This window comes from Tamandua tetradactyla, chromosome 11 (genome assembly GCF_023851605.1).
Source record: "Tamandua tetradactyla isolate mTamTet1 chromosome 11, mTamTet1.pri, whole genome shotgun sequence".
Lineage (NCBI taxonomy): Eukaryota > Metazoa > Chordata > Mammalia > Pilosa > Myrmecophagidae > Tamandua > Tamandua tetradactyla.
Window position 1 is genome coordinate 95,532,040 of NC_135337.1, and position 24,400 is coordinate 95,556,439.

Consider the following 24,400-nt stretch of genomic DNA (forward strand, 5'->3'; position numbering starts at 1 on the left):
CCAGAAAGAGCTCGGCCCAGCATTTGAGGCCCTTCTCACCAGCTCTGCGGCACCCCCAGCCCACCAAGACACCTCAGCTCCCTTCTGCATCCCTCCTAAGATTTGCCACCTCTGGCCTTTGCAAATGCCTTTCTTGCTGCCTGGAATGCCCACCTGGAAAACTCCTATATATCCTTCAGGGCCCCAATTCCTATGTCCCCTCCTTTGGGGAAACCTTGCCCTTTCTGCCACCCCCCCCCCCAAAGTGCCTCCATTTACTGAACTACAAGTTATTTGTCTTTGAAATGGTGGGGTGTGTGTGTGAGAATTCTCCCTAAAAGCATTTTTCAGGGCACCCCCAAAATAAATACATATTAACTGCCTTTAAATTGAATTTGGCGTTGGGGTGGGGCCTGTGTGCAGGCAGCACTCTGTGTGTTCGTTTTTATCTTCCTCCTCCCAGATTCTGCGGTTTCAAAACTCTTGTTCTAAGCCTTTCACTGTTCCAAGATTCCCTAACCCCCCTCGCGACGCTAGGAATTTTAAGAACCCCTGGTTCTAAAATTATAAAAGTCTGAAATGCTGTGGGTGGGACAAAGGACCTCCTGTGCCCCGGGCTGACCCCAGGGTGACTGGAGCTGGGGTCTCTTGGTGGGGTGGGGTGGGGGATGGGGGGGCTGCACCCCCTCCCACTGCCCCGTGGCTGGGGGGGGTGGGGGAAATGGCTTTCCAGGAGGCCCCTCTGGCCCACGTTCAAATGGGGGGTGGTGGGCGGGACTTGGGTTCAGGGGCTTCGATGGGGGGATGGAGACAGTGGAGGGAGGCTTGGGGCAGGGGTGGGGGGTGGAGGACCTCAGGTTCCTCAGTGGGAACTTGGGGCCCGGTGCTCCCTCCCGGGGGGCTGTCGGCAAGGGTCCGGGGGCACCTGAGATGCCCTCCCCAGCCCGCTGCACCCTCGGGAGGCCCTGTCAGCACCCTGGGGAGGGGGTTCAGGAGGAAGCCCCCCCCACTGCGGCCCCGCCCCCACACCCAGCTGGCTCAGGCCTGGCAGCAGCCGCAGACCCGGCACTTTTTCCAGGAAAGGTATTTGGCCCGGGAGCCTCACACCTCATCACCCGCCTGGAAGCAGGAGCCAGCGCTGCCCCGCCGGCTGCAGGGGGGCCCCCAATCCGGCTGCTCCCCAGGACCCCGCCAGTGGGCTTGGACCCACTCCCTCCCTGGGGTACCTGGTATGGTCTGGATAAAAGCCAGCATCTGCCCCCCACACGTCTGCTCATCATGACTTTGTCTGTGGTTCCCTGGGCTGAGGTCCCCCCAAAGCAGAGCCCTGGGGCCCACCCTCAGAGACGAGGCCCAAGGCCCGGGTTTTGCAGCTTCTCTCCACCCTGCCAGGTCCCCCAAGCCCCCCACCTGGACAAGGCTGGGAGACGTCAGCACCCAAGGGAAGGGGGCGTGGCCAGATGCGGCTCTCTGAGGGGTGGGGGTGGTTGTTGAGTGCCGACCCCAAAGGTGGGTTGGGGTCTGTGTGGAGGTCCAGCTCCCTTGAGGTTGCGTTGCCTAAGGGGGATGTGGAAGGCTCAGCTCTCCACGCTGGACAGGAGGGAGGAGGGAAGTAGGGGTACCCAGGCGAAGGTCCCTTGTGCCTCAATTTCCCTGCCTGTAAGGTGGGGATACGGCTAGGGCGGGACCACCCCGGGTCATCAGTGATCCTGGCCTGGCCTCGTGGCTCCAGCCCAGGCACAGGGGGAGTCACAGCGCTCCACTGCCTGCTCCAGCCGGGACCTGTCGCCCCCAGTGTCTTCCCGGGGAGTCTGCGTGGCCACGGGAGGGGTCAGTGGCTCTGGGCCCCCACATGCCTGCGTGCTCTGGCGCATGTCCCCTGGTGCGTGTCGCATGTGAACCCACGGTCAGAGCTCGGGAGCAGAGCGGACGGGAGATGAAGCATTTTTAATTGAACGCCTACAGCCTCAGCGCGACGCGACTCCTTGCCTGATGGGGGCTGGGGGGGATCCCCAAGCACCAGGCACACGAGAACTGCACCCCCGTTCCCAGAGTCTCCCCTGCTAGGTTGTGCAAGGAGGTGCCCCGAGGAGCCCTTCCCCGCCTCTCCATGGGGCTGCGGCTCCCAGCCGCGGCCCGTGGCCTGCCAATCTGCTTCAATAAATAACCCCAAGAACAAAGCCTGGAAACAGGGGCTGCTGAGAGGGCGCCGAGCTGGGTGGCAAGCCAGAGGGGACTTTGTGCGAGGCCTGGCACCCCCAAGGGGCAGAGCCTCCCAAGTCAGGGTGGAAGCGACAGACGTGGAGGCGGCCTGGGGGCTGGGGACCGAGAACTCTCTCAGTGCCCCGTGGGGCCTGGCCAGGTGGGTCCCCCCCCAGCTCCAGGGTCACCGCTCACTCCGCCCGGGCGCCCGCCGCTGCCCCCTCACCCGCTGGCTTCAGGAGACAGGGTCTTTTGGGTAGGGGGGAGGTTTGGGCCGAGGGCAGGGAGGCAGCCGGAGAGAGGCAAGGGGCAGTGGGCGAGGCCGGGTCACGGGTGGGCTCTGCTGCGGCGGGCACGGGGGGCACCCAGCTCTCCTGCCTGTGCCCCGGACACCGTGCCCATCTCCCGGCGGATGTCGCCCAGCGCGGCGACCGGGGACTCCAGCAGCCTCTGGAAGAGGCTGGGCCGGTCGGCCGGGGGCTCCCGGCACTGGAAGGTGACGGCGGTGCCCGCCTCGGGCTTCATCTCCCGCGAGAAGCCGTCGGAGGAGCCGTCGAGGCAGCGGCCGATGGCGATCTCCTTGGCCAGCCGCGGGCTCTGGTCGGTGACCGTGTAGACGCCATAGTTGTGACCCAGCGGGTCGAGCGGGGCCAGCATGGCAAAGGCGGCGGGGTCGGCGGCGGGCGCGGCCGGGGCGTGCCTGGCCAGGTAGTCCTGCAGGAGCGTGTTGACGGCCACGCGGCGGCAGCTGCCCTGGGGCGTGACGGTCACCAGCGTCCTGTCGGCCTGCCGCTGGTCGAACAGCATGCCGCTGCACTTGAACTCCACGCAGGCCGCCGAGGTGCCGGGCCGTTCGGGGCCCCGCACGCTGCGTGCGTCGCGCAGCCCGTAGAGCCGGCCCCGCGTGCGCGGGTGTGTGCCGCCCTCGCTGCGCGCGCGCACCACGTACTCGCGGGGCCCCTGCACGCGCACCTTGAGGAAGCAGGCACGGAACTCCTGCGGGTTGGGCCACCAGGCCAGCAGGTCGCCGGTCCAGGAGGCGGGCGCGGCCTCGCGGAAGGGGACCGTGTTGAACTCGTAGCGGTCCGTCTCCACGCGGGCGAAGCGGAAGTGGCCATCGGTCACCGGGGCCTCCTGGCAGTCCCGCAGGCGCCGCCACGGGTACACGGGGCCGCGGGCCTCGGCGGGGTAGCCGGGCCGGGGCTTGGCCAGGTGCACGCGGAAGCCGTGGCGCTTGAGGGCCGGGTCGTCGTGGTCGGTGCGCCGGTAGCCGAGCCGCTCCAGGTAGGCCTGAGGGACGCCCACGACGGCGGGGCGCGGGTGCGGACGGGACGGCGCGGGCTCCAGCTCCTCACCGCCCAGGCTGGCGGTGACCAGCGCGGTGTAGGCATCGGGCTGCTCCGCGTCGCAGAAGGCGGGGAGGCAGGCGCCGTTGGGGCCCGTGACGGCGCTGTCGAAGCGGCCCCAGGCGCGCGGGTTGGCGGGGAAGCCGGGCCGCGGCTCCAGGTTGACGAGCGTCACCACCACGCCCTGCACCTGCTCGCCGGGGGCGAACTTGTCGCTGGCGTAGGCGCGCACCTTCACGAAGCAGCGGCGCTGCTCGGCCACGTCCAGGTTGAAGAGGCGCCGCTCGCGGATCTCCAGGTTGCCCGCCAGGAAGACGCGCTCTTCGCGGCGCACGCGGCGGCCCGGGGCCGCCTCGCGCTGGAAGCCGCCCTCCTCCTCCCACAGCCCCGACGCGGGGTTCAGCGACCACAGCCTGAGAGACTCGGCGTGGCCGGGCATGTAGATCTGGGCCGCGGCCACGCGCACGGCCACCGGCCCGGCCTGCAGTAGCTCCCCTGAGCCGGCCGCGCGCAGTTCCGCCCAGAACATGCCGTAGGTGCGCAGCGGAGCCAGCTCGCCCTCGGCGTCCGCGAAGCGCAGGTCGCTGGGGGCGGCGGCGGCCGAGGCGAGGTCGCGGGGATCCACGAAGGTCACGCGGGCCTCCACGGTCCCCGCGTAGGGCTGCCCGTCGGTCCGGCGGATGGCCCCAGGAGGGAGGACCAGTTCGCCCAGGGGGCCCTCAGCCCCCAGCTCGCCCAGCGGGATCGCGTTGACCCGCGCGGCGTCCAGGAGGACGGGCTCTTTCTTCCGCAGGGCCCTGACCTCGTGGTACACGCCGGGGCCCCAGGGGTCAAAGGGCAGCACCCTGACGGCGTCAGCGAACTCGCCGCCGGGGTCCTCGAAGGTCACCACGAGCCGCTCCGTGGACGGAGATGCCTCAATGTGGAAGTCTCCCTGGAAGGAGGTGAAGCCCACGGTCTCGCGGCCCCGCAGGATGCGGGCGAAGCGCAGCGGCTCCCCGGAGTCGGCCGCCAGCAGGCGGCCCCGCACCAGGCCGCGGGGAGGGCTACACTTGCGGCAGCCGCACTCGGCCACTACCTTGACCGGGAGCACGTAGCCGGAGCAGCGGACCTCCCGGGTCTCCAGGCGGCGCACGGAGCAGCAGCGCGGGGTGGCATCCCCGCACCCGGCGTCGGAGCCCGCGGGCCCCGGGCAGCGCGCGTTGGGGCAGAGGCCCACGTCCAGGAAGGTAGGGCCGGCGCCCGAGGGCGCGCATTCCTCGGGGAGCTGGACTAGGTGCTCGCGGGGCTGGGGGGCGCAGGCTGGCTGCCCCGGGGCTGGGGAGACATCGCAGGGTGAGGGTGGGGACTCAGCCTAGAGGTCGGGCTTGGTGGGGGCCTTGGATCAGAGTTCAGCAAGGTCAGGGGGCAATCTCAAGTTGGGGCTCCACTGGGGTGTTGTCAGAACTCAGGGCGGGGATGGGACTTGGCCCAGAGGTCAGGACTTGGGGAGGTCAGGGGTCAGCCTGAATCAACTTGGGTGCATTCAGGATTCAGTTTGGGGATGGGAGCTCAGACCAGGGGTTGGGGCTCAGGAAGGTCAGGAGCTAGCCTGAACCGATGTGGGGTGCCGCCCGGGCTTGGGGCGGGGCACTCACCAAGCACAGTGAGCTGGGCGGTAGCTGAGCGCATGGCGCCTGCGTCATCCCACACCTTACACTGGTAGTCACCGGCCTGGTCGGGGCGCAGGCCCCGCAGTTCCAGGTGGGACCTGGACCCGTGCGCCCTCCTGTCCAGCAGCGTGCCGTTGTGGAACCTGGGTGCCAGACAGGCAGCATGTGGGTGCCCTCGGCACAGAGGAGGGGGCTGCATCCGCCCTGCCCCTCGGGCCAGGAACACCCAGGCAGCGTCTCCTCTGGTCCACCCCCTCCAAATTTCCCACCTTCCAGAAGGGGAGTGAGGCAGGTGGAAACTTCCAGGTCTGTTGAGCACCACACCTCCCGGGACTCCCAATCTGAACCCTGGCACAGGGCAGGGGACTCACCAGGAATATTTCTTGGGCCTGTGGCTGCCTGCAGCTTTGCAGCAGAAGGTCACGTCCTGGCCAGCCTCTCGCACCCGGGACTGGGGGTGCTTCACCAGGTAAGGCTTCTCTGGGGGCAGGGACTGCAGAGGTCAGGGACCCCACACCCCTGGCTTCTCCCAATAACCCTTTCCCAGGGCAGATCCCACCATTTCCCTTCACCAGGAGGGCCGTTTTCCATTTGCACCTTCTCTGGCCCTTCCCCAACTCAAGGTAATGCTGCTTCTGCTCAAGACTGAACCCCACCTTAATGCTTCGCTTCCCTCTGGGGTGCCAAATTTAGATACAGCCTTGTGCCTTCTCCAACTGCACCATCTCTTATTTCTTCCCCACGACGCCATATTTCCCTTCCTACTTTCTCCAGTGACGTGTCATGCCTTCTTTCTTCCCCATGATACCATATTTCGCTTCCCACCTTCTCCAGTGATTGTGTTGCCTCTCTTCCCTTCCCCAGTGACCTCCTGCTGCATCACATCTTGGCCCTCCCTGGAGCTCGGTGCCACACAGATCTTCTTTCCTCATTTCTCAGCTACCCCCTTCCCCTGAGCTCCTTCTCCAGAGGCCCTTACCCAGCTTCTCAAGGACGATGGTGACGATGGCAGAGACGGAGCCATTGGCCTGGGCCTGGGCCATGCCTGCAGAGAAGCCATCCATCTGGGCACTGACGTTGATCCGGCTGCCAGCGCAGACACCGGACACCCGGAAGGTTCCGTGGGTATCGCTGGTGATCGCAGCGCCAGCCCAGCCTCGCACGGAGACGCGGGCCCCTGGCAGCGGCCGCCCAGACTGGGTGACCACAGTGCCCAGGAGGATGTGGTCGGGGCATTCACAGGTGTTGAGGTTGCACCCTGGGGGTAGGGTACAGGGGGCAGCAGGGCAGGGCAGCTTCCTTGCTCCCTCCTGGGGAAGGCTTATTTGCTCAGCTGATCACTCAGCAGACATGCCCAGACGCCCCTCGTGCTCCCTGAGAGGCCTTGGCAGGGCTCCCTTGGGAGCAGTTCCTAGTGTGGAGGACAGATGGGGCTGGGGGTTCAGGTCTGGGCCACGGGAGGGAGCTGGGGTCCAGGTGGGCAGCGAAGGAGCCGTGAGAGGAGCCTGGTCCAGGAGGAGAGAAAGTGCCCAGGCAGGGGCAGGGGGCCAGCGAGGGGCCAGGTCTTGAGCTCAGAACATCTTCCCCTCCCAATCCCGCGGTTTCTCCATAAAACGGAAAATTCCACTGGAAATTTCAGGGCAGAGGCCTCTGGAAGGGATAGCTAGGCGGGGGTGGGGTAGGGACCCCACGGCCCCATTGGCCACTGGGCTCCCCAACCCCACCCTGGGTACGGCTTCGCCAGGCCGTGTTTGTGGAGTTCAGACCCGAGCGGAATCTTGGCCCGCCGGGTGTCTGCCCCCGCAGCGCCTGGGCGTCCCGTCTGCCAGGGCGCGGGGGCGGGTGGCGAATCCCCGAGCTCCTGCCCGGGGAGCCTGTGCCCCGGCTTCTGCGGGTGGCCACGGAAGCGGCCGTGCACAGGGGCGGCGCATCCTCATCTCACCCATGCTTGCACGCCAACCTCAGTCGTTGGTGTCTGCTCCCCCAGACCCCTCGCGCGGGGCAGAAAGTAAGTGAGGGTCTCCGGGTGGCCCCTGGTGGGGCGGCTCTCCAGACCCTGCCCCTTCACTGGGAGCCGCCCCGTCGGCCCCGCCTCCTCCAGGCCCCGCCCCCTACCTGGGCACCCCGGCCGCACACACTTCTGCGCCTCCGAAGACCGCCCGGGACACGCCTCCCCAGTGCGCTCCTGGCAGCGGCGGCGGCGGAGGCGACGGCCTGGTCCGCAGCTCCCGGAGCAGGGTCCCCACGGCCCCCAGGCGCCCCACGCGGTCTCTGAAGGGAGGGAAGGGAAGGGGCTCAGGCGGCCGAGCCCCCACCCCCGATCAGTCCCGAGCCTGCTGGGACTTGGGTGACAACGCCTGCGGGGCGAGCCGCGCTCGCCGCCCCTTAGGGTCCCCGGGAGCACCTGGCGAAGGTGCAGGCCCTGGACCGCGCCCTCCTCACCTTCGAGGGCAGCGGGAAGGGGTGAGCACCCCTCGCGCACCCGCCCGCATCCCCCAGCCCCTCTCGGCCCCGCCCCCTGGTGCCGCCGCGCCCTCACCGACTGGGCAGCGGAAGCGCACGTGGTAGTTGGAGCAGCCGCGGCCGCGTGGCTGCTCGCGGTTGAGGCACCAGAAACCTCGCGCGGGGCTCAGGTGCACGCGCTCGCCGACGGCGGACGGCAGGGCCCAGTCCGTGGTGCGCGCCTCCAGCGCCAGCGGCCGCGGGCACACGCGCGCCGGCCCGTAGTAGAAGCGGATGGCGGCCAGGGTCTCGAAGTCGCCGTCGCCGCCCGGGTGGTCCACGTTGAACCAGGACGTCCACTCGCTGGCCTCTGCGGGGACCGCACGCACTGGGACCCGGGCCGCTGCCCCCAAAAGCCGCCTGGCCCCCTGTGCCCAGGGCAGCCTGAACGCCTCCCCTACCAGCTCCTGAAGCACGGGGCTCGAGGGCGGTCGGGCACCCAGCCAGTACCCGCAGAGCTGGGCTGCGACCCCCGCCGCCTCACCTTCCCAGTCCTCCAGGGCCGGCGAGGGCTGCCCAGGGCGCCGCCACCGACCGTTGAGGGGCCCCGCGCTCCCGGGGGGCTCCCCGGTGGGGATGACATCTGCGGGAGAAGGCGCTGTGAGTGGACCAGCCAGGAGCTGAATTTCACGGCGGCCCCACGTCCATCCTCGTCGTCCCGTGGAGGGCACCGAGGTTCGGGCAGGCGGGAAGCCGGCGCGCGCTGACCCCTCCTCTAGGGAGCCTTCTCGTGATGCCGGCCCAGGTCCGCAGCCTCCTACCGCCCTCGGACCTGCCCTGACCACGTGGGCTCGGGTTGTTCCGAGCCCCTCTGGCCAGTGGGAAGTCTCTCCCTGAGTCTACCCTCCATCCCTCCACTTGGGGCGCAAATGGCTGGCGGGAAATCCTTGGGATCCAGCCTGGCTTCGCCCGGCCAAGGTGGGGGAACGCGCGCTCGGGGCCTCAGTCTCCCCACCCGAGAAGCGGGCTCGCCTCGCCCCACCTGAGCGCTCGCGGGACAAGAACGTCTCCGACCCCTTCGGCCCGGGCCCGGGCTGAGTGGATTCAGGGTCCCAACGCTGGGGCTGGGACGGACGCCCCGCGTCCCCGGGAGCCCTGAGGGTGGTCCCGGGCTCCGGGTCCCCGATGCCCCGGAGCCCTGGGGAAGCGCACGGATGCTGCGCGCCAACCTCGGGGCGTTCCCTGAGGGCTGGGGGGGTGGGGGCGCCTCACCTCCGGCCCCCGCCAGGTGCGCGGCGGCGACGCAGAGGCACAGCAGGGGCGGCAGGGGCGCCATGGCCGGGTCCGAGCGTCCGCGGGAGGCCGGGGCTCCGCGGCGCGCGCTGCCGGGACTGGGCAGGTTTGGCGACGGCTGGGGCTGAGGGAGGGGCGGGACGCGCCGCCGGCCCCACCCCGGGCCCCGCCCCTGGCACTGGGCGACTTGGGCCGCACCCCTAGGCCGTGCCCCGCGCTCGGGCTGGGCTGCGCTTCCCCTTCACTCGTCTGGCCGCCTGGAAGTTCCTCCCTGAATCCACCCTCCATCCCTCCACTGGGGGCCCCCCGGCCGGCGGGAAGTTCTTGGAATCCAGACGGGTTCCTCCGGCCTCGAGCGGCCCGGACTTGGCACTTAGGCTCGCAGGGCTTTGGGCAGACTGGAAGTCCTTCGTGGAGTCTCACTTAGAGCCTCAGGTCCCACCCAAAGTCTGCCCAACCCCCTCCCCCCTTTGGGACAGGGGTCTCTGTGGGAAGTCCCTCCCGGAGTCTGCCCACTCCCGCTTGGAGCCGGCGCAGAAGGGAGGTGGAAGCGAGAAGGGGGTGCGCCCTGTTTATTGGCATGGGGGCGTAGCACCACCAGGCAGCCGGTGCCCCTGTACCCGGGAGGCGCAGGCCGTGGGCACGAAGCTGCCGGCCACCAAGCGGTGGTGCCCAGAGAAGGAGCCGTGGCTGTTCCTGGGCATCTCAGCCTGAGGCAGAGGGGGCCAGGGTAGCGCCAGCTGTGGGGGTGGCTGCCCTGAGACAAGTTCTACGCGCCCTTGCCCTTTCCCACTCCCACCCTGAGCCTCCTTCCTCAGACCAGGGCGCGCCCTCCACTTGGCTTCCCTTCCCCCACCTGACCAAGCCCTGGCCCCATGGACCTTCTCCCCCCTTTCCTTGGGTGCCCTTCCCTCTTTGTCTGCAGGCTTTGCGGTCTCTGCTCCCACCTTTTCGCAGTCTCCCTCCTCCCCCTGCCCCAGCCTCTGCCTTCTGACTGTATTTCCACCTGCTACCCTTCCCCAGTCAGAGGCTTCTGCCCCCAGACGGCCCCACCCAGACTAGCTTCTGCCCTCTGCCCAGCCTCCCCCACAGGGTGACAGAACCACCCCATCCTCGGGAGCCTCTCGTCAGACTTGCCGAGGATCTTGCCTCTGACAGGACATGGCTCCCTCCCCACCTGCCTTGGGCCTCACTCTGTGCCCTGGTGGCCTGAGATGGCCACCTTAACCCTCAGACTAGACCCAGCCCTTTGACTCGGCAGCATCCCCACGCGACTGCAGCCCCTGTCCTCTCCTCCCTCTGACCTGCGTCCTCCTTTCTGTGACCTCAGCCCCCCCCCTTCCTCAGCCCTGCTTGGCTGCACCCCGTGGGATGGCCCTGGGGTCCCGATGAGCCAGGGGGCGCCCACGTCCCCCAGTCCGCCCACTCCGCGAAGGGTCCGGCTGGCTGGCTGTTGTTTGTTCCATCTGCCGGTCGCCCTAATGGCTCCAGCAGGCACGGGGTGGCGGCCAGGGCGGGCGCGGCGTTTGCCGAGTGAGCTCACGTCTGCCCGAGCGGCGGGCACCCCGGGCAGGGAGAGGGGGAGCAGGGGGGCAGCCGGGGTCACCTGGCGGCGGCCTTGGTTTTCCCCATCTGTGAGATGGGCGTGACGCTCCATCCATGCTGGGGCTCCCAGCAGGAAGGCCAGCAAAGGACATGGGGACCCGAGGCTTGGGGGGTCCCCCCAACCCAACCCCAGATGCAGACATGCCCGAGGGGACGCCCAGGCTCACAAGGGGAACGAACAGCAGCTTGAGTATGGCCAGTTCCCACGTGCAGGCACCCCCCGACCCATGTCACTCGGCTGTGGCTTGGGGGCACCGCACAGCGTCCACCACCAGGCCGTAGGCAGCATTAATGAGCTACACCTGGGAGGCCAGGCAGGGTCAGGGGGCTCTTGGGCACCATGCACCCAGTACCGACCCCCACCCACCCCGTGCCCACCTCCGTGGGCAGGGAGAACAGAAAGGGGATGCCCATCTTCTCCCACTGGGCGCTGAGATCTTGGTGCACGGGCCCGGTGGGCGGGTGGGGTTGGAGACACTCGGCTCATATTCCTGGGAGGCCGAGAGGGGTCCGCGGCAGGGCCCTGCAGGTCCCCAGCCCCAGCCCGCCAGGTGGCCCCTCCTACCCCCCCCCGTGTGGCTTCAGTCTGCAGACCTGTGCACTTGGCAGCCTGACCCACCTGGGCCATGCCCTCTAGCCTGTTCTAGCCCAGCAGTCCCCCTTTTGAACCCCCAGGAAGCCATTTCTGCAGGGGTGGGGTGGGGGGCAGCCCCAGGAGGCTGTGGGGATCCCTGCACTCCCAAATACTCGCAGGTGCCAGGTGCAGACCGGCCCCACCGCCCCGCTGTGCTCTGGGCCACAGGCCACCAGCACTGCCCTGTTTCCAGGGGGGCGCAGCAGAGGGGAAACTGAGGCCCGGTCTGGGGGGTGGGGGACTGGCCTGAGGCTCTGCCAAGGCCATGTGCCTACCCCTCTGCCCCTGTCAGGCGGTTTGTTTACCCAGCTGAGCCGCAGCCGCTCCTCCACCTTTTTTCCACTGCCCCTCCTTCCCGGCCTTGCCTTCCCAGGGGCCCAGGGTCCGAGCGGGGAGAAGGGGGGAGTTTTCCAGCCTGGCAATGCCAGGGTGTCTTCGTGCCTCTCCACCTGCCCCTGCTTTCCTTTCTCTGTCTCTGACTCCCTAAATACCTGTTTCTGCGTCTGTGCATGTCTCCACCGAGTGCAGGAGTTAAGAGCGCTGGGGCTCCACTCCCAGCCCTGCCTCGCTACACCTTCTCTCCCAGACTCAGTCCTTCCCCCCAGCAGGGAGGCAAGGCAGGGGGCCCCAGGTAGTTCCAGGGAGCCCAGCCCCGCTACAGTCTCAGACACCCAGAGGGGACGTTACCCCCTTTTCAAGTCCCCTCCCCGAGGTCTCAGCGGGCTCCTGACCCAGGGCCAAGCCTGAGACTGTCTGCAGGAGGGATGCGCCTGGCTGTGGCCAGAGCGCCAGGCGACTCGGACACCCTGGGTTTGCTTTGTGGTTTTGGTTTCACTGTTTCCTCTTCCTTTGGGTGCCGCATCCAAGGATGGTCATAAGTTTCATTTGGAAATAGGAATGTTTGAGTTGAAAAGATAGGAAGAGTGAGTCCATATAAAGAAAGCTACTAACAGAAAAGAATACAGTGGTAATAATTGGGGGGGGGGGGGGGATAGGAGCAGCGGGAAGGCTGAGTGGCAGAGCCCTGGCTCTTAGGGGCACTTTTCTAAGGTATGTAGACTGATGGATAGGCCAGCACCATTGAGTGCCCCTTTGCAGATGGGGAAATTGAGGCACAGTGTGGTTTGGTCATGTGGCACAGGGTTGCTCTCATTCTTCAATGGGGAGGGGTCGGACACACCTGGGCTGGAACTGCAGACCCTCTTTTGGCCCCATGAGACCCTAGGCAGGCCCCTCTGCACCCAGGCCTCAGCTTCCCCCCTGCAGCTCGGGCTTGTTGAGAACCAGGAGGTGGCAGAGGTAGGAGGGGATAGTACCCGTACCACGAGGCTGCCCGGCCTCCACCCTGCCCCTCTCCAGCCCCCTGGTTCTGGGGTCCCTATATGACCTGGACTAGCAACGACCCTCTCCAGGCCTCGGTCTCCCCACCTGAGTGACAGGCAGGGGTGGCTCCAGGTGACGAGCCCGGGTGCCTTGGTCACAGCCATGCCACTGACGTGGCCACACAACTCCACCAGGTGCTGCTGCTCAAAGTGACAGTCCTCTAGCAGCTTGTGCTCCAGGGAGCTGAGAGTGCGGGGAACCGGGACAGGCGCTCAGGTGAGGCCAGAAGCAGAGGCCCCCGCCCGTCCCTCAGTTTTCCTACCCGGCCGTCTGGCCCCACAGGCTGTGGGAGCCATGCGCCAAGGTCCGCACGCCCCCTGGTGGCCGCAGCCATGCACATCAGTCCAGGTCGGTTCTGTTCCCCCAAGCGAGGGGAGCCGCCAAGCTGGCCCCGGGACCTGTAGGGGTGCTCAGCTCAAGTGAAAACACCTAAGGGTAGTGGGACCACGGACCGTCTGAGCTCCGAGCCTCGCTTACTCCTTTGCAGCCAGAAACCCTAAGGCAGGACAAGGATCCCGAGGCTCCTTGTGGAAAAATGAAAAACTTCAATTTAACCCAATGTGGGACCCGGCTGGCCCTGGCTGCGGGGGCTGGGGTACTGGCATCAGGACTGAAAGAACCAGAGTCGCACCTGGTGCCAGCTTCCCCCAAGCCAGGGAGGCGGGGGTAGGAGCCCCTACTGGGGACCAGGGCCTCTGCCGAGCTCAGCAGACACTGGAGGGTGTGATATCAATAATAATAATAAGGACAATGATGTCATTGGGTCGAGAGGAAAAATGGAGGAACTGGAAGGACGCAGGAAAGGCAGGTGGCCTGCCCAGGGTCACACAGCAGGCAGGTGGGACCGTCTGGATGTCCACCCGCGGTGTGGGTCTCCAGAACCACAGCGAGCAAGCCCCAGACTGACGCCGGCAGCGGTTTGGCACGGTGACAGTGGGGTTCCTTCCTTGGGTTCCACAAGTAGATGACAAACTTCTGGCAACCCTTGGGCCAATATGAGCATCCGCTCAGGCCTGGGGCAGAGGAAGGGACACAGGTGGAGGTGGGTGCAGGAGGGAAGTGGGGACTTGGCTGTGGGGTGGGGACTCAGGGAGGGCTTCCTCAAGGAGGTGGTGGAGGACTGAGGGAGGTGACCCAGGCGGCAAGAGCAGTGAGGGGAGCTGGCATGAGAGGTGACAGGGTGGACCCCAGGCTGAGCAGAGCTTGGTCAGGAAGACACTGCAGATAGGGGAAGTGGAGGCTCAGGGGAAGTGATGCCCTGGTGACCCTCAAAACAGCTGAATTCAAACCCAGGCCCACTACAGCTGCAAGTGGAGAACTGGGCCAGGGGGAGGAGCTCATGGTGAAGCTGCTCAAAGAACGTCCCCAGGCAGGGTGGCCCAGGACACAGGTTACACTTGGGAGGGAGCAGCCAGGAAGGCGAGGACTCCAGCAGGTGGGGAGGGGGCTCCTTCCACCACCTTCAACTCCTGAAGCCCAGGCTTCTGTCCCCTAACAGCCACTGCTCCACCCCTCCCTCCCCAAGGGCCGTGCCCGAAACTTGGGACACTGCTCTTGTAGGTAAAGCCCTAGGGTCCCCCTCGCAGCTTACTTGGGCACCTCCTCAAGAGTGCAGGGGCTCTGGGCACCCCAGCACCAGAGTCAACACCCCACCCCCAACCCCCAGTGCTCAGAGAACATCCAAACGCACCCCCTCCCCCAACAGTGGAAGTCACAGCTCTGCTCCCAGAAAGTCCTCTACCTCAAGCCTGGACGTGCTGAGGTCTCCAGGCTGAATCCAGACACTATGGACAGCATCTGTCCCGGGAAGGGGGCCGAGGTCAGTGGGCTGTTGGGAAACCCGGGCTCCAGTGAGGCCCCCAGTGCTGCCTGGGGCCCCATGACCCCGGGGTTTGGAGGAGACCCCAGGCCGGGGCAGGGGACAAATTCACCAGCCGCCCCAAGGGCAGCACCTTCCCTCACTGGGCCTGTTTCCTCATTGGGACTGGGCAAATGTCCAAATGAGGGGGGCGCGAGGGCTTGAGGAGGGGGACTAGCGACTGGGGGCGGGGTCCCTGGGGGGGGGCAGGGGGCTCTGCTTGGGTTGGGAGGTAAGGGGGTGCGGCTAGTGGTGCTCAAGATAACCCGGGGGCCGGGTGGAGGCGTTTCCCTGGCGCCGCAGCGCCGGTGGCATCAGCAGCCCCAACTGGCTTTGGCCTGAAAGCGAGGCGAGAGCCCCTTCCCCGCCAGGCCCCGCACCGGACTGCCAAGCCGCGTCGGGTGAGGTGCGGGGCGGGGGGGCCCCCGGGGTTGGAGCGCCACCACCCTTTCAGCGCATCCCGGGGTGGGGGTGGGGCCACCCGAGCCTGCCAGCCAATCAGGAGGCGCCGCGAAGGCGCTGAGAACGGCCATTGGCCAGTGGGTGCAAGAGGACTTAACCCTTTCGCGCCAGGAGCGAGGGAGTTAGGGGTCCCCAGAGCACAGGCGCTGGGCAGGAAACAGTCTGGAAAGGCAACGACGGGCGCGGGGGTTCCTGCCCGCCCTCCGCGACTGTGGGGGATCCCCGGGCTCCTGAGAGCGATTCAAGGCGCAGGATCCCACCCGGGCTCGGCAGTGTGGGTGGGGCCCCGAGCCCCCGAGCCCGCCCCGGACCCCAGCAAGTGGACGCGGTGGGCAGTCTCCGGCGTTTATTCTCCCCCGGCCCTACGTGTACCACGTGAAGCCGTAGTTGGCGTTGAGAATCTCCTCCTCGGTGCGCAGCCCGTACAGCTCGCCCAGCGTCGGGGGCACCCAGCGCGTGGTGTGGAACACGGACTCGCCCACCTGCAAAGGGGGGCTGTGAGCAGGCTGCCTCCCCCTCCCCGAAGCCCCCACCACGCCTGGGGCCCACCTTCCAGTCCGGGACATCCTTCATGATGATGGCCTCCTCCTCCAGGTTCTCCCGCAGCATCTGTAGGAACCTGTGGGCGCAGGGCAGGTGCTGGGCCTCAGAACCCCGAGGCTGCTTCCCCACCCCCCTTCCACTCTGGGCCTTGTGCTCACTGTTCCCTTTTCCTCCCAGCCCTGGTGAACTGCACTGCACCCTCCTGCCCCAGCCCCAACACCCTGCACAGAGCCTTCTGATTTCTCCCTGCTCCTTGCTCAGGGATGCAGGTCCCGCCTCAGCCCCCTCCCGGGTGACAGGTGTGAGCGAGGCCGCGGCTGCCCTCCCCTGCCGCCCTCCCCTGCCAGTCGAGGTGCACCCTGGGGCCTGGAGGGCCTTGTGCTGGCATCCTGCTCCTCCAGGATTCCCAATGGGCAGGATAGACGCCCAGCCCAGGCCCAGGCTGCCGCCCTCCATGACCCACCTGCGGTCCTGCTCTGCCTGCAACAGGGGCATGAGGGCGATGCGGGCCTCGAAGTCCTCGACCTGCAGGCGCCTGTACAACAGACCCCGGGTCAGGCTGGGGAGGGGGCTGCCCAGTGGGGCTGCGGGCCCGGGTGGCGCTCCCGGGGCTGGGAGAGGTACAGGGCTGCAGGCCTCTGGGGTGCTCCCGAGGCTGGGAAAGGTGCGGGGCTGCAGGCCTGGGGGGGGGGGGGCTCCTGGGGCTGGGAGAGGTGCCTGCAGCATCCACAAGCACTTCATACCCTCTACATGGCGAAAACCTGCTTTCTTTCCTCAATTCTACAAATAGCACGACCTGCTATGGCCAGGCCAGGCAGGTGCTCTCGGTGCCACTGCCTTCACCTTGCAGCCACCATGGGGGGAGGGCTGCAGCATTGCACCTCCTTCCCTAACCTCATTCCTGAGTTTTCCAAGCTTCCTGCAAGCAGCCTGACACACAGGACCCGTCCATGCTGGGGGGAGGGGGCCGGTGTCTGGGCTTGTCCCCTCACCTATGGCACTGGGGACCCCTATCGCAGGTCCAGGTTCAGCAGGGTGAGGCCCCAAGGAAAAGGCAGGCCAGTGCCACTCCAGGGACCAGGCTGGTACCCCCTTCTAGGACCTAGTATCTCGTCTTTCAGGGTACAGGCTGCGGTCCCTCTCCTGGCCCCTGCCCACTCCCACCACTGCCCCACCACAGCTGCTCAGGGTGGGTCACCGCTGGCCCTGCCCCCACCCTGGGTGACATGCCCCAGGAGGCCAGGCCCTTCTTGCTGTGCAGCATGCCCCACCCCACGACTGGGGGTACCCTTCACATGCTGGGCACTCCTTGTCCAGTAGCTGGCAGGGGCTTGGAGCACTCGGAGGCCGCAGGGCTGAGCTTGGGGTCTACTGGCCAGGCACAGCCACTGCCCTCCCACCCACCCAGTCTCCCGGGCCCACCTGGTGGGCTCCACAGGGCATCTGGGTTCTGCCGCTCCAGCCTCATGCCCGGCAGCCAGCTCCCGGCAGGCCAGTCCCTCCTGAGGATAGGGCCTCTCCCGAGGTGCCCACCCCTGGGGCCTACCTGCGCTCCCGGTTCCACCTGGCAATGCTCCAGTACCCGAACAGCAGGGTCCCGATGCCCAGCGCGAACATGCTGTACCCTGCGGGGAGAGGGCACGGTTCTTCCCTGCAGGCACACGTGCTCCGGAGACGGTGGCCCACGAACCCCACCCAGGGACGGCATGCGCCTCAGACCACGTACCCTGTGCTGTCTGTTCCAGGGGTGCTGCTGCCCCCAGTCTGCCCAGAAGCACAGTGCTGCAGGGCCCTGCCCGTCACCTGCCCTGAGGCCAGGCCCCCTGCCCAAAGGGCCACCCCTGCTGCTGCACATGGGGGCCAGATGGGGCTCCCAGGGGCAGCGAGCGCCTGCGGGGGACACTCTGCCCTGTGTCCTGGTGACAGAGGCCTCCATGGATATCTACCAGGCACCAGCAGGCTCCGGGGGGCTCTGGGGGGCCTGCCGGGCAGCCTTCCACTCTTGGAGTGGTTTCTTCTCTGCACTGACTGGTCAGCAGGCTGTGCTCCAGTCACCCCTGCAGGGCACACAGACACCCACCCCAGGCCTTGTCCTGTGGGGGGAGGGGATAAAGGGGACTGTCCCCATCCCGCCTCCACCTGGCCCAGGCCTGGAGGTGGGTGGCTGTGTCGGCAGGCCGTGCCAGCTCTAGCTGAGAAGCGGGCTCTATCTACTTCCCCCTCACTGGGCCTGCTAATGCGAGCCAGGATGGCACATTTCAACCTTAAAGAGGCCGAGTGATGAGGGGGCCCTGCTTCCTGAGCCACCTCGAGGGGACGCCAGGGCTGGGAACCACTCCCAGAGCATGCGGCCGGCCCTCCCGACCTTGCGCAGCCTCACTCCTGGAGACCCCCAGGGGCCTCACCATTTTAACCACCCCAGGGGACGACCTCAGGCACAGCAAACCAGGCCCATCCATCAGGAAGATTCCAAGAGAGGTGGCCTCCAGGAGGCTAGGATCCCCCGCATTTGCGAGAAGCCAGTGCTGGCTTGGACTTGTCCCTGGAAAGCTGACCGCTGTTGGACACAAGGACTCAGGACCTGGTGGGGGGCCCGACGAGGGGCACACAAAGCAGGGTGTGCAGGCCGCTCCAAATAATGTCAACACAGACGTACAGACGTCCTGCGGTGACGGATGACACAGTATCGTCAAGGGGCAACACTTCTTCTCTGGCTCTCCAGGAGATCCCATCAGAACTCCAGCTCAGCTCTCCTTCCCAGCTGGTAAATCCATATCTAGGGAGTGGAGGGTACACTGGAATTCCTCTTTCATTTTTATGTTATTTTTGCCACTTTCCTGTACATCTGGAGTTATTTCAAAATGAAAAGTTTAGAAAAGAAAAAATGAATAAACAAAAGAATCCCAATCCAGCTTTCTTTCTTTCTTTCTTTTTTTTTTTTTTTTGCAGAGATCGACAAGCAGATCATAAAATTCACGTGGAACTGCAAGGGATCCAGAAGAACCAAAACCATCTTGAAAAAGAAAGAGAAACGGGGAGGGCTCACATTTCCTGATTTCAAAACGTCACACAGCTGAGCTAAGGAAGGCAGTGCATAAGGAACAGAAGGGAGAGTTCAAAACAATCCCTCACATTTAAGGTCAACTGATTTCTGACGAGAGTGCCAAGAGAAATCAATGGGAAAAGATCAGTTTTCAACAATTGGGCATGTGGGTGGCAACATGCAAAAGAATGAAGCTGGACTCTTCCTTATACCAGGTGTGGAAATGAAAATTAACTCCACAGGAGCCCAGATCTAAACATAGGGGTTAAAAATATAAAACTCTTAGAGGAAAAATAGGGGCAAGTCTCCATGACCCTGGATGAGACAATGGCTTCTTAGCTGTGACACCAAAAACACAAAAGGGAGAAAAGGAGAAACAGACAGAATGGACTTCATCAAAATTTACAACCTTTGAGCTGTAAATGATACCACCAAGAAAGTGAAGACAACCCAAGACATATTTGCAAATCATGTGACATGGGGCTGGACATAAAACATACAAAGAACTTGCCCAGCTCGGTAATAAGATGTGAAACCAGATGCTAATGATGGTTTCGTAAGTCTGCGAATAGACCAGAAATCATTGAATTGTGCACTTTAAGTGGCTGCATTGTATGGTACGTGAATTATATCTCAGTTAAGTTGTTAAAGACACACACACACAGACACAAAGGGAAGAGCCACTCCTGGGCCCAGTGGGAGGGCAGTGGGGCAGGGGAGAGCCTGGCAGGAAAGATGAGGTGCCAAGAGAGCAGATGGAAGGGGCTGCAGGAGCATCATGGAGTAAAGGCAGGTGGCCTGAGCCAGCCCAACACCAAGTGCTGGAGAGTGGGCTGGCAGAAAGAGGGTGCCTGGCCTGGGGGCACAAGGTCTCAGACAGAAGCAGGGCAGGGGGTGGGGGCGGCAGCCGGAAGGAGCGCCGGGCCTTTGCACATGCTAGTTCCTCTGCTTGGAAGGGGCTTCGCAGAGTCCTCCCAACCGGCCCTGGCTCAAGCTGGCCTCGGTTACCCCGCTGCTCTCCACCACTGGCCCTGTCTCCTCATCTGGGCTGGAGATCCTCGGGCAGGGACAGAATCTCAGGCCACTGCCCAGCCCACCTGTGCTTGTGCTCAACAACCAGCTCCCAAATGGGGGACAGACGGGCAAGGGGGACGTGGGGATAGCTGCTTCTGGACGCCAAATGGGATGTCTTCCTCTCCCCTCTGCAGCCTCAAAGGCTGCAAGCTAAGTGGGTGTAAACGGGCTGCGGGGGGTGTGAAGTGGTATTCCTATTGCGTTTTTTGTTTTTTTGTGGGCTAAGTTGCTTCTCTCTCTCGTCTATTAACATTTTTATTGTCATAACATTAATCTAACACAAAACCACAAATCCCCTCCCTCCCCTTTTTTTGGTGCATGGGCCAGGAATGAACCTGAGTTTCCCACATGGCAGGTGAGCATCCAACCACTGAACCACCTGTGCATGCACAGACTCCCATTTTAACCGCTTTCACGTGTACAATTCAGTGGCGTTCGTTATGCTCGCCATGTTGTGCCACCATCACTGCCATCCCTGACCAAGCTTCTCCATCACCCCAAAGAGAATCGCTGCAGTAACTCCCCATTTCCCATCCCTGCCCCTGGTAACCTGTCATCTGTTTTCTGACTCCATGAGTGTGCTTATCTAATTATTTCCTATTAGTGAGATCACACGTTATTTCTCCTTTTATGTCTTGTTTTTTCACTCAACATCATGCCCCCAAGATTCATCCACGTTACAACAGGGACCAGAAATCGACTCCTTCTGCCAGCTGAGCAGTATCTATCATAGGGGTGGCCCCCATTCCGTTTCTCCATCATCTGTTGATGGACACTTGGGTTGCTTGCACCTTTTGACTAGGAACACCAGCGTACAAGAATCGGTTCGAGAGTGGGTTCTTCCCACTCTTTCCAGACTGTTTTCCACAGTGGCTGCATCATTTTACATTCCTCCCAGCAACATGTAAGGGTTTTTCCACATCTTTGCCAATGCTTTTTTTTTTTAACCCCCCCCCCCCCAAATAACAGCCATTCTAGCAGGTGTGAAGTAGCATCTCATGGTGGTTTGATTTGCATCTTTCCAGGTACTTTTAAGCGATGTCCAGACTTTGTCGTGTCCTGAGCTGAAAGAAGAGCAGGTGAGTAAAGGCACTTAAGTGGTCACACCAGCCATGCCCACAAGTCAACAGTCATTGAGCTAGGAATGTTCTTCCATTTGTAAATGGCTGTAGCTACGGCAGCCGTAGCAGGGGCTGGAGACCATCTGGCCAACTCTTCTTCATTCTCTGTTCCCTTCCAAAATGGGTGTCTGCTGATCGCTGGTTCTAGGATACTAAAACCCAAAGAAGTCTGCGAGAAGACCTGACTTAAATTCTGACACTGACCTTCAACTGTCTGTGATTATTCATCATACTCATGAATTCTTCTTTAACTGAGACATAATTTTCCTTCAACACACGCTCTAAATGTAAAGTTCAGTGAGTTAGGGCGAATGCATTTAAATGCTGTATTTAGGTTAACCCTGGGTGCTCATGTAGTCTGGGCATTGTTTTGTTGTTGTTTGTTTGAATTAAATATTTCTATTAACAGGGAGAATGTTCAATATTCAGTTACCAATGACTCATACCCTGAATGGTGGAAGCTTCCCCCAAATTCCTTCTTGCTTCAAGTCTGACAAAACTGCCCAGTTTAAATGGAATACCTCATTGGGAAAAGTTGGGCCCTTTGACCCTTCAACCCCCACTTATTTATTTATTTTTTTTTTGAGAGGGGTGGAGGAGGCATGGGTTCTCAGAGCCCAGGCAGGCAAAGGTATATCTATTTCTTTTGCATTAATTGTTCCTTCCCGTTCCTCCCTCTTCCCCCTCTTTCCTGCCGCCTTCCCCGCCGTTTCTCCACCCCAGCCCTTTCCTCTCCTTTCCAAGCTCCTGGCGGGCTCAGTTCTCTTCTCCCTTCCCCGTCCCCCTCCCGCGCCTGTCGCTACATCTGGGTCCCTCCGTCGGCATCTCCCTGCTCCTCTCCGCATCCCCCTGCCCACTCCCTCCTGAGGGCCTCAGGCCCCGTCAGGCCCAGGCCGCCCCCCACCTCCCTTGGGAACGCCAGCCTGATCCAAACGAGTAGTGGCTTGGTAACTCGAGCAAGGGCGCCGTTTACATTTTTTTCTGAGTTGTTCATGTTAAACGCTCTTTGAAAACGGGAAGAATACAGATCCCCGGGTCACGCTCGGGGCGGGGAACCAGAGCACAGAACATCCTATAAACCCCCGCGGGGTTCGGGGTATCGGCTCCGGCCTTGCACGGGCGTCCCCGGGGGCGTCGCAGCCTCCCTCCTGGCCTCAGTTTCCCCAACTGGGAGTCAGGGGCGCAGCTAACCCGACCTCAGTCCACCCCTCAGGAAACGCGGATGATGAGCAGGCCCGACCTCCTCGGCTGGGAGGAGGCGGCAGAGCGCTGCAGCTACTATTACTGTCACCCGGCCCCGCCGCGGCGCTCCCAACCCTGGCACCCCGGCGCCAGGCGACACTGACCCGACAGTCCCCGACGCGGCAGGTTCCGCTTGTAGTCGATGGGGCCATAGCCCCCAAGCGGGGGCATGTCCTGCTTCACCTTCGAAGCAGCCATGCTGTAGGACGTGCGCTTCTGGTTTGGGGCGGAAGCAACGTCACGAGGGCGCCGCCATGTTGAGTGTGGCGGAAGTTCCGCCGTGGGTCTCTGCGGAGCTGTGGAGTGAGTGGTCCCGGGGCGTGGGTCCGCTCCTCCCTCCGCGCGATAAAACTAGGGCAGCGGGGACCCGCTGGGGACAAGGAGTCCTTATCCCCTCTCCCCGCCGGCCTGGCCGTAGCTCAGTGCATGTCGAGGCGCCCCGGTCCTTGCAGGAAAGGGCCTCACGTCCACCTTCTGTCCGGGCGCTGCGTGGGCCGGGAGGGATCCCCGAGTTCCCCTAAGGGAGCAGGTTCCAGATTCAGGCCCCCTTGCCCGTTTTCTCCCCCTCGGGAGATCGAGGCTCCACAGGGCCACTGGCCGGGTACATGGAGATGAGAGATGGATGGGGAGCGGCGGCCGCCAGGATTCGCCACCCCAATCCCAGGCATGATTCTGCTCCCTCGGGAGTGGTCGGGGATCCCTTGCGAGAAGCCTCTCCTCGGGAAGTGGGCTACTCCGGTTGATTATGAGTCACAAAGCGCGAGGGGCTTGGGGGGCCCGCGGGGCGGGGTCTCCCCCCATCGCGAGGCGGGTCAACCCCCCCCCCCGCGGCCGCGAGGCGGGGTGACGCCCGCGGTCACTTCACAAGGCAGAAATTGTTACCGCGGCGATAAAAGGCGCCGCAGCGGCGGAGGCCCGGGAGTGGGCACATGGGGGTGCGGGTGTGCAGGTGCCAAGCGCCATGGGTTAGGCCCGAGATCGGAGTCCGGCAGCGCCCCCGACAGCAGCCGCCTCCTACTCCCCGAGCGCCCCGGGCGCCACCATGTCGGGCGACAAACTCCTGAGCGAACTCGGCTATAAGCTGGGCCGCACGATCGGCGAGGGCAGCTACTCCAAGGTAAAGGTGGCCACGTCCAAGAAGTACAAGGGGACGGTGGCCATCAAGGTGGTGGACCGGCGGCGCGCGCCGCCGGACTTCGTCAACAAGTTCCTGCCCCGCGAGCTGTCCATCCTGCGGGGCGTGCGGCACCCACACATCGTACACGTCTTCGAGTTCATCGAGGTGTGCAACGGGAAACTGTACATCGTGATGGAGGCGGCCGCCACCGACCTGCTGCAGGCAGTGCAGCGAAACGGACGCATCCCCGGGGCGCAGGCGCGCGACCTCTTCGCGCAGATCGCCGGCGCCGTGCGCTACCTGCACGACCACCACCTGGTACACCGCGACCTCAAGTGCGAGAACGTGCTCCTGAGCCCCGACGAGCGCCGTGTCAAGCTCACCGACTTCGGCTTCGGCCGCCAGGCCCACGGCTACCCGGATCTGAGCACCACCTACTGCGGCTCGGCCGCCTACGCGTCGCCCGAGGTGCTCCTGGGCATCCCTTACGACCCCAAGAAGTACGACGTGTGGAGCCTGGGCGTAGTGCTGTACGTCATGGTCACTGGCTGCATGCCCTTCGACGACTCGGACATCGCCGGCCTGCCCCGGCGCCAGAAGCGCGGCGTGTTGTACCCCGACGGCCTGGAGCTGCCCGAGCGCTGCAAGGCGCTCATCGCGGAGCTGCTGCAGTTCAGCCCGTCGGCCAGGCCCTCGGCGGGCCAGGTAGCGCGCAACGGCTGGCTGCGCGCGGGGGACTCCGGCTAGGCGCGGGGCTTCCGGCCGTCCCCGCCGTCCAGGCAGTACGCAGGAGCGCCCAGCGCGGTTGCCGGGATCCCGGGAAGCCGCCGTGCGCCCCTGCGTCCAATACTTTCCTCCCTCCTCCCCGTTCCTCTCCCCTCCCCGTGGCGGGGCCGCAGCGGTCCCTGTTCTGAGCCTGGCCCCTCCCCCACGAACACCCCCACTCCCACCCCCACCCCAGTGCGGGAAGGCGCGAGAGCATCCTCTAGTCCCCGCCGACGGCCCCGGGAAGGGGCGGGCCGAGAGACGGAGGCACTGCGCCTGCGCGGAAGGAGCGCCCGCTGCGCGGCGGCAGGAGGCTGCTTGGAGGAGCTGCCCTCGCCGGAGGCGTCGGTCCCCGGAGCAGCCGCGGCTGCCGGCGGGGGCAGGGTGCGCTCTGGGCGCTGCCCCCGCTGGAGCCTGCAATAAACTCGCTCTTCCTCGCATCTGGTTCTAGCTGTGGGTTTCTACCTTTTTGGGGCGGCGGTGGTGTGTGTGGGATGTTCTCACTCTTCCCAGGGGAAAGGCAGGAGCAGGCGCCCCGTTTTAGAGGTAGGTTGAGTTTCTAGCTCCAGGTCTCAACAGGGGGTTGGGAAGATTCGAATCCTGATTACAAGCGCTCCCCAGACCAAGCAGACTTCAAGG

At 64.4% G+C, this 24,400-nt stretch overlaps 4 protein-coding genes across 4 annotated transcripts; 1 reads left to right on the top strand and 3 right to left on the bottom strand.

The window, feature by feature from the left end:
• Positions 1-1,907: 1,907 nt before the first annotated feature.
• Positions 1,908-8,972, bottom strand: CILP2 (cartilage intermediate layer protein 2). The gene is made up of 8 exons (XM_077119645.1): positions 8,894-8,972; positions 8,166-8,264; positions 7,719-7,991; positions 7,295-7,450; positions 6,159-6,437; positions 5,551-5,659; positions 5,165-5,322; positions 1,908-4,844 (listed from the first exon to the last, which is right to left on the bottom strand). Exons 1-8 carry the CDS (start codon positions 8,955-8,957, stop codon positions 2,509-2,511), a joined length of 3,474 nt encoding a protein of 1,157 aa, XP_076975760.1. The 5' UTR covers positions 8,958-8,972; the 3' UTR covers positions 1,908-2,508.
• Positions 8,973-10,296: 1,324 nt separating this feature from the next.
• On the bottom strand, positions 10,297-14,927 carry YJEFN3 (YjeF N-terminal domain containing 3). The gene is given in 9 exon segments (XM_077119423.1): positions 10,297-10,821; positions 10,898-10,977; positions 10,980-11,042; positions 11,158-11,815; positions 11,904-11,923; positions 12,193-12,747; positions 13,440-13,549; positions 14,278-14,590; positions 14,723-14,927. Coding segments are annotated over 9 exon segments (2,433 nt in total). The 3' UTR covers positions 10,297-10,392.
• A 260-nt stretch (positions 14,928-15,187) lies between these two features.
• NDUFA13 (NADH:ubiquinone oxidoreductase subunit A13) lies at positions 15,188-22,642 on the bottom strand. The gene is made up of 5 exons (XM_077122051.1): positions 21,984-22,642; positions 16,946-17,024; positions 15,863-15,934; positions 15,406-15,475; positions 15,188-15,338 (listed from the first exon to the last, which is right to left on the bottom strand). Exons 1-5 carry the CDS (start codon positions 22,075-22,077, stop codon positions 15,219-15,221), a joined length of 435 nt encoding a protein of 144 aa, XP_076978166.1. The 5' UTR covers positions 22,078-22,642; the 3' UTR covers positions 15,188-15,218.
• A 60-nt stretch (positions 22,643-22,702) lies between these two features.
• On the top strand, positions 22,703-24,201 carry TSSK6 (testis specific serine kinase 6). Its single transcript, XM_077122050.1, has one exon. It carries the CDS (start codon positions 22,922-22,924, stop codon positions 23,741-23,743), a length of 822 nt encoding a protein of 273 aa, XP_076978165.1. The 5' UTR covers positions 22,703-22,921; the 3' UTR covers positions 23,744-24,201.
• Positions 24,202-24,400: the final 199 nt, after the last annotated feature.